A 15,669-nucleotide genomic window follows, 5' to 3' on the forward strand; every position below is an offset into this window, starting at 1 on the left:
CTGTTGATGCTTAAATGCATGCCTGTACAGGTCACAATATGAATAACCCAACAGGTAATGGATGCCCATTGTAATTTATTTGCATTCATGAATCCACCCACCCTTCGCACGTGAAGGGCTCACAAGTGACGTATTCACAGCTATCCCTCTATGTTCTTTGGGTCTTTCGGTATCTATCCCTCTATTTAAGAAACGAAACAGGAGGATTTTTCCACAATCTGGCTGCCGCCCGATGATGTCGGTTGTAATTAATGGCGAAACGTCGTACTCAGATTTTAAATTTTGTGGATGTGCTGTACTAGTAACGAATTGGCATGTTCTGTTTGCGTGACAAACCTTACTAATTGGCTGTGTTGGGTGGTGGCGGGTTGAAAGACATTTATATTTACGCGATCTAACCCAAAAAAAACTTGTATTATGGATGATATTGGTCGCGATAGCCTACGTGTTAAACAGTGTTGTCAATATCAGGACTGTGGAGATATATCAGTGCAGTGTTTAAGCGTGATGATGGTGGCACCACCCCATCGGTGCTGGCTAAATGCACTTGCACCATCTGTTCTTGTGTTCTTGTAAAAACACAGATGTCTATAAAGGCAATATGCTATATTTAAATACTGTAGAACCGTGCAAAATTATACCTGCAACATTGGATATGTTCTTATATTCGAAAATTAGGTTAAATTTAGGAATATAAAATTCACGCAGCCAACCTGTATTCATGCGGCGATACCATGGTGCTGTGAACAATCGGACAAGTTGTCTTGGCCGGGCTCTGTTGAAAGATATATTGCTTTCTTCTGCTCAGGTTAGAGCATAATAAACTGATGACATTACAGGTGGCTGGGTGGTTCTGGGAGTACACACTTTGTCAGAGCACTGAACTGGCACCACTGATATCCTGAGATTTAATCTAGGCAACCACCCATTAATGTACCAGGTTCTTAAGTATAGAGAGTTGATGGCCTGGTCAAAACGGCTTTGAAAAAAAACCCATGATGGGTGAAATATCTTAGAGTAAGCAACTAACTATTTTGACACTTTTAAAAGATTTACCTTCAGGGTTATAGCATTGTGTTGTGTGGTTGTCCTTGTAATTATATTTATGTATGAATAGAATATAATGTTGTTCTAATTCCCAAGTATACTTTGTGAATGTAAATACATTTTCTAGTACAAATGACACTAAGATCAATATTGCTTATATAAATAATGTTAGCCAAAGGGTGCTGCTGTTTGGAAAAAATATATAATAGCGGCATACAGAGTGAATGCCAATTTCCTTACCATTACTACCACAATTACCTCTGCCCCTTCCCCATTGTCAATCTGACGTTCAATCCATTTTCTCAGCTAAATGCATAAAGCAAGCAGCCAAGTCTGGCAGAAAAATATCGAGAAGACTGTGCCCTGATAGCAGCACCATCTTCACCAAATTATCTGGCAGACATGGGTCGTTTAGTAATACGTGTCAGCACTGGCTATTAATAAACGTTAACATTTTATTGAATATTTGTATCTTTTTACACGTGAAAATATATGTTTTTCGTGAAAATGGTCTGCTGTACTTTCATAAACAAGCGACTCATGGCTATGTTTGTCTTTGGGATGCTGTTTTTACTGTTACGTTTGTTGCATCATTAAACATAACTTTGGTATCCCTGTACTTGTGCCTGCAGGAAGTGAGCTGATATACCGTAATAACAATGGAGACGTAGTCCGACTCAACGTGGAGACCAATGCGAGCTTTGTTCTGGTGGAAAATTCTATCTTCGTGAGTTATGCACAGTTCTCACTGCTGACGCACTGCAGATGTTTATCGTATTCCACTCATGTGCTCATAATTAAAATCTTTCTTCTATTCAGGCAGAAACATGTCATCGTGGAATTTTAATTATATTCAACAGATATGGCGGATGATGATGCATACTTTTAATATTAGTAGCAAATTTTGATCCCATGATAAATGATCAAAGACCAAAAGCCCTCAAAACCAGATCATAGCCCAGAACTAAATACAAGCAACAAGACACTCAATTGAAAACATTCACTATCTCAAACATTAACTTATCAATAATGCATGTGGTCCACTTCCTATTGTCAAATACAGAATTACATATGTTTTTTTCATAGGATATATCACTGTTGGTCTTCTGCAGAAATATATTTGGATGCCTACCAAGGTGTACCCCCTGAGGAAAAGCAAATTAAAATGTATATACATAGGGGTGAAGAAGCAGTGACACAGTTGTAAGCACACTGCACTATGAACTCAGAGTGTGATTTCCAGCCATGGCTAACACTAGTGGCGAGTGATACCTGAACCAGGCCTGGGTGTCCCCTTCATCAACGAAATGGGGAAGTATAATCAAACAGCCCCCCATGAGCAAATGGCACGGGGAGGCTTTCATGTAGCAATGAATTTGTAAAAGTACATGCATGTATTTTATTTCATACATAATGTCCTGAGGATTCACGACCATGTACCTCGCACTTTGTACCATTCTATTCGGCCTAATGTGAAGGCTTTCTTTGCTACGGCAAAAAGAAAGCCTGACTTTAATACTCCCTTGCTACACGAACGGCTACCAGGGTAAGACACCTACCCTCAAGTACCTGGATTTGCTTATACAATGTTCTACACAGAATAAGAAAAGCCCTCACAGTTAAGCCATATTTTACCACTACGCTGCTGTCCAGTTGTTTGGCGCATGCTCTATTTTTTTTCACTTTATTTTCAGTAGGGAGAAATATGCATTCATAGTTGGTCAAGATAAAATGAGCTTCATATCAATGTGTTTTACTATCGTACAGTAATCTTACTTTATTATTCAGATGCATCCACTTCACTTGCCATTGATTTGATGGTATTACTTTAATTCAAAGAATATACTGCCATGTTGATTCAGAGTGCTTGAAGTGAACAAAGCGTTTGAATAAGTGTGTTTTATTATCATTGTCATTTTTTTATATTACAATACTTTTAAAGTTATTTAGAATGTTTCATCAACAGTTTTCATGTTTCTATCGTAGCCTATTTAAATTTATATAAGCATGACACTGTTTCAAGTTTGTGCACAGTATTTATATTCTTTTATACATCCAAAGAAGTGGTGGCATGCTGGTTACCACATTGTGCTGTGAATTAAGTGACTAGAGTTTGGTCTTGGCCACAGTGGATCGTTATATCCAAACCTGCCCTGGGGGTCCACTTTACTAATGTTGTGAAGCATGGTTAAAAAAAAACATTTGTCATATTCACGTCTTATCATGCCCTGGGCAGACTTGAATGTGTGATAAGATCCCTTTCGGCATAAATGGCTCAGGAATGCAACGAGTACTTTGAATTTCTACATATCAATCATCATCCAATGCTGTTAACAATTCACTACTGGATGAAGGCCTCACACCATCACAATTGTTCACAGTCCTGCTGTGCCACAATCCATCTCCTGGACGTGAACTGATCTCATTATTCCATCTCCATGGCTGTCATCCTTGTGCATGTTCCCTCTTTTGACTTCCATTCCATCACCAATCTCATCCATCAGCTGTCATCCCATCTAATGTGTCCTGCCAAGCCCACTTACCATTCTTAACAGTTAATGCGGTGTGACTGATTTTCATTTGTTTCCTAATCAATGTACAACACTTTTTGTCTCCGAGTGTAATTTCAGACATGCACCTCTCTTTTCTTTTTTATGCACTTTTCAGCTTTTGCTTCATTTTATTTGAGTTTCTATATGCTTGTATGAACCTCGATAATGCCATCGTCACAAGTATTAAACAACAACTGTATTAAACGCCAGCATTTGTGAATGTAATCTTAATACAGTTAAAACATAACACGATTCTGAAGAAATAAAATGAAAGGGAACACCTGAACACGAATCTTATGTTATATCCACCCTCTCACACCCTTTGGAGCCTGAGCTCACTGCCTGAGTAACTCTTGTCTACTCTGTGGACAGCCCGAATGACTCTTAGCTTGGTAGTCTTCTGCACAGAAACCTAAATACAGGCCTGAACACTCACTGCACACCTACATTTCCAATCACCGAATTAATTTGTAATCTCTTCTGATATCGGTGGCTGCAAATTCTAATAATTAGATATACATAACAGGGATATTTTTAGTACAGGGATGCAGGATCCTAAAATTAACATAACTATCCCAGATCCCTGAATTATTAACTAGCCCAGGCCCCTTAACTAGCCCAGGTCCGATAATTGTGATGAGCTCAAGTTTTTTTATGCTGATTGGTTGTGCAGCTCTTTTCTCTGACAAAAGATGATGTGCTGCTCACATGCTGTGAAGGTGCCAGATAGAAATGCATTTGTTTCTTGACATGATGCCAATGGCATAATTTGATTATAATCAGTATGGGGAAGAATATGAACCGTACAATAATGGCATATATTTGACAGATTATTATTGTATTAGTTTTATATACATATATTTCCTTATCCATTCCAAATTCAAATGGTCTTCGTACTTAAATATACATGGGCCAGTGCTCATCCATTTTTTGAGCTCTGATCCTGTGGTGGAAAATCAGTATTTACAATGAGAAGGTCTCCCAACACGACAGCGACTGGTAACTTCTAACAAAGTGGTACTTGTATTATTATCAATCCTAGATGGGTTATGGGCTGATACTCCTCATGAAAGTGACAAAATATCACCTGCAATAAATGCAACGTTGTACTTTCTCCTATTCATATCCATGGATAGTTCTAGATGTATGCCATGCAATCCTGATGAGCTGGTGATTTTGTAAAGTTAACATTGAGAGTAAATCGTCTTGTTTTTCACTATCTTGACAGGTATCCCTAAAGGCAACCAAGTATCAAGTCTCTCCGGACCTCAAATACGTGCTGCTAGCATATGATGTCAAGCAGGTGAGGCAATGCACGCGTAGGCATTGATTTGTCACTCTGTTTTAAATGTCTATATTTTAATATTTCAGCAGGTTCTTGAATATTTTAATCTAAAATTGTTGGTCCAAGTTAAGTGAACAATACAGTACATTGTATTAACCTGTACTAGAGAGGTTTAGATGAGGTTTTTTTGTATAAAAAAATGAATGTAATATCAGTTAATAAATTATTGATGTATTTTTTTAATATTAGGTCAGTATTATGTATTATTTAGTTGCTTGAATATGGTATAGTAACAGTTTTAATTTCACCATCGGCTGTGGCTTGTATTCTCTGCGTTTGATGCTATGAACCCTTGAAGCATTGACTCATTGGTTGCATCACAGGTGACATTCCTACCTCATGTGGTGTCTCTGAGCCAGAGATGACCAGGAATAATATAAAATCACAAGAGCACAAATGAGGTATATAGTATTGTTGCAATACGTGACCAAGATGTTTACTTTTTGCAGAAAATGTAAAGAAATGGTGTAAAAGTGGTTTAAGGCATGCGGATTTCAAAGTTTGAGGAACATTATTTGTCGGACAAATGTTTTTCTGTTCAAATTTAGAGATACAAATTTTAGCTATTTTTTTACTTAATAAAAATGAGTTGTACTGTACAAAAGTGACATTGTATCCTACTTTATATTAAACTATATTTGAACAAATGCTAATTTGCCATTTTCCCCCCTGTAATTTTCAAATATTGTTTACCTAAACAGCTATAACACAATTCAGGGCCTGCTTAATGATGGCAGCTATACCAAAATCAATAGAGATCCTATCAACCGCTTGGTTACGAAAACCAACAATATCATGACTGATTCGACATCTTTAATCGAACCAACCAAGCGGCTTTCCTTAAAACCCTCTGCTGCTAGACCACCCCGATTTTATGGCTTACCAAAAATCCATAAAGAAGGTACACCACTCCGTCCTATCGTCTCCGCCATTGACTCACCCACCTACAAACTGGCCCAATTTCTGTCTGAGACCTTACAACCATTCACTGGTAAGACCACCTCAGCTGTACTCAACTCAGCTCACTTGGTATCTTTAACTAAGGACATCTTACTATCTCCAGGTAATTTACTTGTCAGTTTCGATGTAGTATCTTTGTTTACCAAAGTCCCTGTGCCTAACATCATTGCAATCATTGAAGATTTGGTCCAACAAGGACTGAATGCTGATGTACTGTCCCTGGTTATACACTGCCTCACCAATACATCCTTCACCTGGAATGGAACATTCTACAAACAAGTTGAAGGTACCCCAATGGGTTCTCCCTTATCTCCAGTTGTAACCAATGTTTTCATGGAAAATTTTGAGACAGATGCCATGCAGACATCCACCCTACATCCTTCCTTGTGGAAGAGATACGTAGATGACACGTTCATCATCTGGCCACTTGGCCTACCAGCTCTGGGCCAATTCTTCAACCACATCAATTCCATACACCCAGCCATCAAATTCACTTTGGAGGTGGAAAAGGATGGCAAGTTACCATTCTTTGATATTTTAATCGAAAAGAGACCAGATGGCTCAATGGCACACTCTGTCTACAGGAAAGCCACCCATATAGATGCCTCCTAAAACATGACTCCCACCACCATCCAGCCCAAAATAATTCCCTCATCAAAACTGTACACCATAGAGCTTGTTGTATTTCCGACCATCACCATCTAGCTAGTGAACTGGAGCACATACACCATGCCCTCAAGATGAATGGATAATCAGACTACACAATTCGTAAAGCTATCACCCCAACCTTTGGGAAAGAACCATCTGAAGACCCAATCAAAACCATCACCTTGCCATACAGTACATAGCAGGGGTCACCAAAAAGATTTCCAAAATCATGAGCAAACACAAGATTCAAGTTTGATTCAACACAATACATAAAATTGGTGATCTGATACCATGTGTGAAGGATGTGATCCCTGACATGCAATACCCTGGTGTCTACAGTAGTTACATTGGGGAAACTAAGCGGCATGTCTCGGACCGTGTTCGTGAACATAAGGCAGATCTGAAACACGGTAGGACCAATACCTCAGCTGTGGCTGATCATTGCTTTAACGCTGTGGGCACACACAAAATGTATTTTTCCAAGACGAAGGTACTTTGAAAACCCACTGGCTATCAGCAAAGATTCGTTCATGAAGCCATCCAGATATATAACACAAACACAATTTCAACCAAGAAGATTGGTACAAACTGAGCAATCATTGGAATGACGTTATTAACCAGTTTAAGTCAGAACTGGCTGTGATGTTTCCATCCTGCCTGCCGATGTTAGCAGTTATTTTCGACTCTCTGAGTTACATTAACACGCTAAATGTCTCACTAACACAGCCACCATTGCTCGTTGGCCTCGATGTGGTGTTGGTTTTCGGTTTTCCTACATTGACATGCTAATCTCTCACAATACAATGGCCACCTCCACTTCGTTTTTCTTACATTGACATGCTAATCTCTCGCAATACAATGGCCACCTCCACTTCGTTTTTCTTACATTGACATGCTAATCTCTCGCAATACAATGGCCACCTCCACAGCTTCGTCGTCGTGGAGGAGGTCAGCTCTCCGATCTTAGATTTACATGCAAATTTCATCTTTAGCTCCACCCACTTCGCTTATGACCCTTGGGCTACACCCATCTCAAGCCTTTATAACACCCTGCCTCAGCAGCGCTCCCGCTATAAAAAATGTTCCTGCCTCAGTAGCTCTCCCGCTATTTTTTCACTTGATGACGATATTTCTATCTACGTGGCTTTACCGAAAGACCCAATGAATATGGTTACGTATACTTGCAGTCAATAACTTTTGATTCAAGGGACATTATAATGTTCTTGTGAGCCACCCACATACTGGGTGACCAGTAAAGAAAGTAAGTTAAATACTACCTGTGCTGATTTTGCTAGTTTTATCCCCTTGCATTTGTGGGGCTTCTCTTGTTATTCAGGTTTCCTTCCATACTCAAAAATACCCAGTAAGGAATGAGCCAAACATCCCACGAAGGATCCTCTAAAAAGAATCGTGAGAGTACACTGAGACATTCCTAAGCATAGGTATTCCTGTCTTGAGTAAATGTGTTGAGAGCATCAATATTATTTATATTTGAGAATCTGTTTTAAATGCATGTGACTCTCTATATCTAGCATCTCAATGGTGTATGCATAATGCTATAAATGGGCGTTAGCTACCCATGCCTCCCAAACGCTGCTGCATTACGTCCAATGCCAATGCTTTTTAGGAAGATGTTCACTCCTCCATCATCTTCTGCATCTGGCTTGGTTTGACCACTTAAGGAGATCAGTGTTCTCAAAGGGATTAGGGTAATGCCTGTCAATTTCACTCACTAAGAAGGCCCATCTATGTGAGTGAATCAATTACATACACACACACGACATAAATGTTACAAGTGTATCGAATGTATGATTGCCCAGGCAGGAGTGGGACATTATCCTCAACATGACCAATTGTTCAGTTAAACCTATCCGTGAATGGACTGATTTCTAGCTGTTTGTATGGCCATTTTGGATACGATAGGTCAGAGACTACACTGAACACCTGGTAGCAATATTTCTTTCAACAACAGCACTCAAATCCTTCAGCAACAGGAGGCAGATAATTATCACTTCAGCAGGAGTACTGATCAGCTGGAAGATAAAGTATAAAAATATAGGTCACGGGGGATCATAATTAATTGCAGTTTAACACGTAGGCTTTCGCGACCAATATTATTCATAATAAAGGTTTTTGGGTTAGATTGCGCTATTTATAAATGTGTCGTAACCCTCCACCACCCGACACGGCCAATCAGCAAAAAAAGTGTCACGTTGACAAAAGACAAATAATTCACTACTTTAGCCCACCGGTGTGTTGAAGAGTGAATCCACATTTACAGTTTGAGTACGACGTTTCGCTGGTAAATACATCCAGCATCATCGGGCAATTCGCCAGAATTCGCCAGAATTGCCCGATGATGCGATCTAACCCAAAAACCTTTATTATGAATAATTAATTGCCTCAGTAACAATCAGCTTCTTCAACTGAATTGCTTTTGTTCTCATGTCTTTTCTCTCTCATTTTTGCTTTGTGACAAATTGTATGTGCATTTGGAGTCACGTCAAAAGGTACAAATGAGTCCTTATGGAACTTTCGTACGGTCAGCAGAACTTCACATCATGTCAGAGATGGTACCTGGAATAATACCAGAAAATAAATGCTTTTGCAGTTACTTATGTAGACCGCTGTCACACAACGCCAGACGTCGATCCTTCATGCGGTGTACCAAATGGTCAACCACATGGAAATTATCTGATACGTTTTAGCCCAAAATGCTAGGCTGAAGTGGATTATGTGAATACACTAATTTTTATTCATGTTTTTGTTTTGCGTGCCGTCATTAATGGCTGGGATGAGGTTAACAACTCAGAACCTGATTTAAGGTTTTAATGACGGACAATGCTGCCCTGACATGGGCCTGGGCCTGTTAACCAACTGGCCACTGATTCCCCCACATGTTTGATAATTTCCCAGAAGGCATTTCTCATTCCATATTGCCTCATAGTAAATTCAGTTATGGCACAATTGTCTTGGAGATGCTCTCATGCTTGCATTTCTTTGTGAGCCCTAATCTCCGCATATGTTGATCTCATTTGCATATACATTTATCTGAGTATTCCTGCATTGTATTACTTGATGCATGTTTGTATCCCCTGTCTTCCACTCCTACCTTTCCTGCAGTAAGTTGGTCTGCAACAGCAGCATACATGATAACAATTTTCGTAAATTGTTTGCAATATTTTTCATTCGTATGTAAATTCTATCCCGACTGTACTATAGTCACGAAATGGAGTGTAATTTCTCCTCTATCGCAGAGCAGTACAACTCTGTGTATTGGAGAATGGGCCACTGCAATTAAATTGTCGCTACAATAAAATATATTCTCCTTTTGAACCGTAAAATAACGTTTAAGACACATGCTCTATGAAGTGAAACAGTGATTGCTCTTGTAAAAGTTAAAAATGTTTCCAGAAAATAGTTTTCATAAAAAATGCAATTGTGGAGAGTTTACATTTTTATTTGTAGCATGTTTTTTTTTTAAATCAGAGAACAATGATAGCATTTAAAGCACAAGAACTTTCATTAGGGCAAATTGGAGCATATGACAATTCCATAACTTTTTTATCGCTAGTTTTATCTAAAGTGCAATTGGCTAAAATTCCAAGAACTCTACAAACATATGCAAGTGCACAACAAGTGTAAAGTGCACGCTTAACAAGAACTGGCATTGAAATGATTGTAAAATGAAAACATCTAATCGGTTTCATTTAATCAGCGTAACAACAGTGGGCCTGAATGAAGTGAGCGTATTAAAGATATTGGCCAAGATCAGAGGAATAACACCACTGTGATAACCAACATTAATGTGCCAAGAAGTATGAAACTTGATTAGGTGCTTTTGTGACTGCAGGAATTAGTCTTTGTTTTTTTGGGTAAAGTCACGTAGAAATAATAAAAAATAAAATTATATAATAGCATACGACGTTTCGATTGCAACACAAGCAATCATCATCAGGTACAGAAGAGCTAAATTTAAGAGAGAGGAAACACATAACTGCAGATATATATACAGACCTTAAGTAGAGGAAATTAACACAGACACACCAGGGGACACAGAGAGAGACGGAGCACACTAAATCAAACAGGGTTTAGCAAAATTTTGGAAACTATGTCCCCTGGTGTGTCTGTGTTAATTCCCTCTACTTAAGGTCTGTATATATATCTGCGGTTGTTTCCTCTCTCTCTTAAATGTAGCTCTTCTGTACCTGATGATGATTGCTTGTGTTGCAATCGAAACGTCGTATGCTATTATTTAATTTTATTTTTTATTATTTCTACGTGACTTTACCGAAAAAACCAAAGAGTAAATCCTGCAGTCACGAAAGCACCTAATCAAGTTCGAACCACCTTTACGGGAAGGTATGAAGTCTGTGTCTTTGTGTTTCTCTGCTGGTGTATCTGCCTTTGTGTCTTGACTTGGTGTTTGTATCGCTGTGTTGTCTCTGCCTGTGTTTGTGCCTTGTGTCTCCGAGTGGGCGCTGCGACAGCCTCCACAGCCCCCTGTGTGACAGCTCTTGGCCTCTATCCGCACCGTCCTTTGATATGTGCTCTCTTCATGCTAATTTTTTGTCCCATTGTCTCTGAGTCCCAGCCCCACCGTCTCTGTCTATTTGAGGCGTCGGCGCAGAGATGCGGCTTTGCTTCTTCACTGTGTGCCTGTCTCTCCCCATATGTCTCTTTGCGGTCTGTGTTCTATCACTCTCTTAAATTTCACACTTAACTTACAATTTAGCAATCTTTGAAATAGCGTAATCTACCAGACCATGCGTTAATTGTGTTTTAACCAACCGTCTGTGTTGCTTTATATAGTTTCCAAATTTTGCTAAACCCTGTTTCATTTAGTGTGCTCCGTCTCTCTCTGTGTCCCCTAGTGTGTCTGTGTTAATTCCCTCTACTTAAGGTCTGTGTATATATCTGCGGTTATGTGTTTCCTCTCTCTCTTAAATGTAGCTCTTCTGTACCTGATGATGATTGCTTGTGTTGCAATCGAAACGTCGTATGCTATTATATATATATTTTTTATTATTATTATTTCTACGTGACTTTACCGAAAAAACCAAAGAGTAAGTATGAAACTTGTTTCCAAGAGTTTATATGTATATTAAAAAAACACTTCTGCAGACTGTATATTAAAATATATCTGCCGCGGTGAGACAGCTAATGAAGGTGAACAGATGCTATGGGAAACATGGTTTTAATAATCTCAGTATAAAGAGTGTGCAATATTTATTTGTGTTTTCATTAAGTTAAGCAAATGCATATTGTTGTTGGTAACATAGCAATCATGGGAACCAGTGCCATTTAACTAAATGTTGTTATGACAACACTCACTGTAATTGAATCCAACTTGTCAACCACAATTATGTTTTTACACTGCTAAAGTCAACTTCATTAACCGTATTGGTAAATATATGCATTAATGTAAATATTTTAACTGGATACATGAAATAACATCTTACTCCATTGGATTGCATTGCACTCTTTTTACTTCATCATCAGCCATTGCCTATCCACTGCTGGATGAAGGTATCCCGTTGTCTGCACATCCCTAACAGTCCTGTGATGCTGCAATCCTGCTGCCCATGAACTGGTCTCATCGCTCCATCTCTACAGTGGTCGTGCTCTCCCAGCCCTTCTTATTTGGCTGCACGTAGTAGCGAGATGTTAAATTACCACGCCTGGTATACAGGATGTCGTGAGTTCGAGCCCAACCCTGACGGCTGTACTGTATATATAGAGTTGGCATGTTCTCCCCATGGTCATGTGTAATTTTCTATAGGTCTTCTGGTTTTTCCCTCCACATATACAAACATATGTTTAGAGTATTTGGCTGCTATAGATTCCCACTTGATAAGCGACCTCGTTGAGCTATAATTTGTGGCCAAATCGCTTCTGCAAATGATCTACATTGCTCAGTGGGCCTTACCTGGTGAAAACATAATAATTAAAATTGTTTTAGTTTGTGTCTTTGCTGAGCTTCCAACAAACATAAAATCATATTCGATGCCATTGTTACCAATACAATATACTCATCTCTCTGGGGAGCTATTACATGTGTAGTGGGGTGAAATACGCGGCGCACACTGTTGGCCGAGGGAAATCGAGGACAAACACGTGCGCGTGTGCAACATGAGGTTGCACGGGCGAACCGCCACCTAATTTGGGGGAGAAGCTGGTGCAAACCAGGTCGGCCCGGGGTTGCACGCTGACACCAGAGGTGTTGCCAGGGAGACGTGCGATAAGGAGTGATTGATGGCCTGACAGGCGCCAGCCTGTCTGGCCCTAAAGAGACACAAGGGAGGTCTTGTATAATTGGGAGGTGAATATAAGGAAGGGCGTGAGAGCGGAGGGAAGAGTTCGTGTTGCTGGGGACCAGAGAGAAGACATCTCGCCGCTGCCGCTCAAGCCGGGAACGGATACACGAGTCGCTGGGCAGGTGATGGTTGATCCCCCCGCCCGGGACAGACGAGTGAGTGGGTTTGAGGGAGCGTAGGCGAGGGCAGCGGTGGAGTGGGAGAAGCTGTGAGAGAGCTGCTGAGTGCAAGCCTCTGTGTGAGAGCTGCTGTGTGCAAGCCTCTGGGTGAGCGCTGCTGTGTGCGAAGCCTTGAGTGCGGAGCTGCTGAGAGCGGGAGCTGCTGTGTGCAGGTTAGTGAGGTATAACGTAGATGAGAGTGGGAACTGGTCAACCGTACAGATAGGATAGGAGTGCCACAACAGATGCGGAAATAGGTTAATAAAGTGTAATTAGGTGACTTGTTATAACATGTCAGTCTGAGTGATTTTACAAGACACTACACATGTATTAAATAAAAAAAGTGTGATCGTCAAAGCTGACTGAAGTGTATGCAACTTTTGTATAGACGTTAAACAGCTCAGGACGCTGTGCTGGCGATGCTCAGCACTCAAGAAGTGATGTCACCTCTCAGGAAACACGTGACCAAAATAATTAAGTTAGTCAGCATTCGGTGTGCCCCGTGTTTCATGCTGTGCGCAGTGCTCTTCATTAAATACAAGAGGAGGCAGCGTGGAATGTTAATGATTTCATGAACATTCAAACAAAGGCTTAATCATTAGCATATTGATATCGCCTTTGGAAATCCATAAATGAGAGTCTAGAACCAACCAAGCTTGATATCAAAACATCAAAACCACTTGGACATGCTAATGTTAACACTGATCATAGCAGTGCAATACAACTTCTGTCATATAAAACTATGAAAGCATTCAAATCATCTCTAAAAGTAATGAATGTACATGCACAACGTTTTTTTCAATCCACTACTGGATGAAGACTTCTGCATGTTGTGCTGTCATGACAATACTTTACCATGCTGGTCAGCACGGGTTGGTGAAGATGGGGGAGCAGAGGTGTGGGGGCAGAGGCACAATGTAACAAGATATTACTGCACTCTCTGCTGCTTCCAGAGCAGCCCTGCAGCCTGTAACATCTGTTATGCATGGTGGTCACCCATCCAAGCACTACTCAGTCTCAAATCTGGCTTAGCTTCACAATATCTCATGAGATCGGGTGCATTTAAAGTGATCTTGTCAGAGGCCATATAATAACTTGGTGATAATCGTGATTTGTTGTTTGGGACGGCCTGATAATGAAAAATAGATACATTTGCCAGCTAAAAAACACTTAGTAAAAACAGTATAGGGTTTGAATTTGGAATAAATAATTCACAAAAAGCCACCAATCTTCTTTGGTTCTTTTGGTAATGTCACGTAGAATGAGAATAAAATAATAAATTGATAAAATAACAATAATATTCTCACGACGTTTCGGCCACAACACAAGCGGCCTTCATCAGGTGAAGGGACGAGACTGTCTGGTAGGACAGCGCTGGAGTGAAAGAGCCACGTTCAGATCACGACCTTTAAGCTGTGTGAGAGGAAACACAGCGCCTTGACAAAGGAATTAGCATATAATTTAGCATTTAAATGGCTGAGTGATTAGCTTGTGACTGGTCACAGAAATAGCTATGTTAAAAGTTAAAGCATACACATCTGCAGAGGCACCCCTTGACAAAGGAATTAGCATAGAATTTAGCATTGAAATAGCTAAGTTAAAGCATACACATCCGCAGAGGCACCCCTTGACAAAGGAATTAGCATAGAATTTAGCATTGAAATAGCTGAGTGATTAGCTTGTAACTGGTCACAGAAATAGCTATGTTAAAGTCAGAGCATACACATTCACCGAGGCACTTAGTACAAATCAAACAAGATAATTTAGCATTGAAATAACTGAGTGATTAGCTAGTGACTGGTCACAGAAATGGACGAGATGTTTTAAACCATTTCTGTTCTTAATTAATTGTATTTTACGATGACCTTCAGACCGCAGCTCTTTCGCCAGCATTGACTCTTAATACCTCTCACACCACGGTTAATGGTATGGTTTACAACATGGAGTATAATAGCGCCTCGCAGCTGTCTCTCTCCCCCTCCTCTGTTCCTACCATGGATGAACTCGTCCGTCTGAACGGGGCCCGTAGCTCTCCGTGTTGCTAAAGTTGAGGGTAAGAATCCACCCATTTTTTCGCCATATAGCATTGTGATATATAACGACTTATTGTTGGTAGCTTAGCTGATTGGAGAATATAGAGTTTATTGATAACATTAAGGTAATTTATATTTTAGTTTTTTATTGGTTCACTATATAGTACTGTGAATAGCTCAGATGTGTAGGCCTTGACTTCAACATAGCCATTTCTGTGACCAGTCACTAGCTAATCACTCAGTTATTTCAATGCTAAATTCGCCTAGTTATTTCAATGCTAAATTCTTTTGTTTGATTTGTACTAAGTGCCTCGGTGAATGTGTATGCTCTGACTTTAACATAGCTATTTCTGTGACCAGTTACAAGCTAATCACTCAGCTATTTCAATGCTAAATTCTATGCTAATTCCTTTGTCAAGGGGTGCCTCTGCGGATGTGTATGCTTTAACTTTTAACATAGCTATTTCTGTGACCAGTCACAAGCTAATCACTCAGCCATTTCAATGCCTCTGCGGATGTGTATGCTTTTACTTTTAACATAGCTATTTCTGTGACCAGTCACAAGCTAATCACTCAGCCATTTCAATGCTAAATTATATGCTAATTCCT

At 39.9% G+C, this 15,669-nt stretch overlaps 1 protein-coding gene across 3 annotated transcripts in view; it reads left to right on the forward strand.

The window, feature by feature from the left end:
- Positions 1–15,669, forward strand: part of LOC116950755 (inactive dipeptidyl peptidase 10) — a 613,867-nt gene that overhangs the window by 438,648 nt on the left and 159,550 nt on the right. For all 3 annotated transcript variants that reach the window (XM_032968787.2, XM_032968796.2, XM_032968804.2), the window contains exons 4-5: positions 1,680–1,774; positions 4,828–4,902. In XM_032968787.2, the coding sequence (XP_032824678.1) occupies positions 1,680–1,774; positions 4,828–4,902 (170 nt within the window). The remainder of the gene's footprint in view (positions 1–1,679; positions 1,775–4,827; positions 4,903–15,669) is intronic.

This window comes from Petromyzon marinus, chromosome 2, assembly GCF_048934315.1.
Source record: "Petromyzon marinus isolate PM22_M1 ecotype Great Lakes invasive population chromosome 2, UKy_Petmar_22M1.pri1.0, whole genome shotgun sequence".
Classification (NCBI taxonomy): domain Eukaryota; kingdom Metazoa; phylum Chordata; class Hyperoartia; order Petromyzontiformes; family Petromyzontidae; genus Petromyzon; species Petromyzon marinus.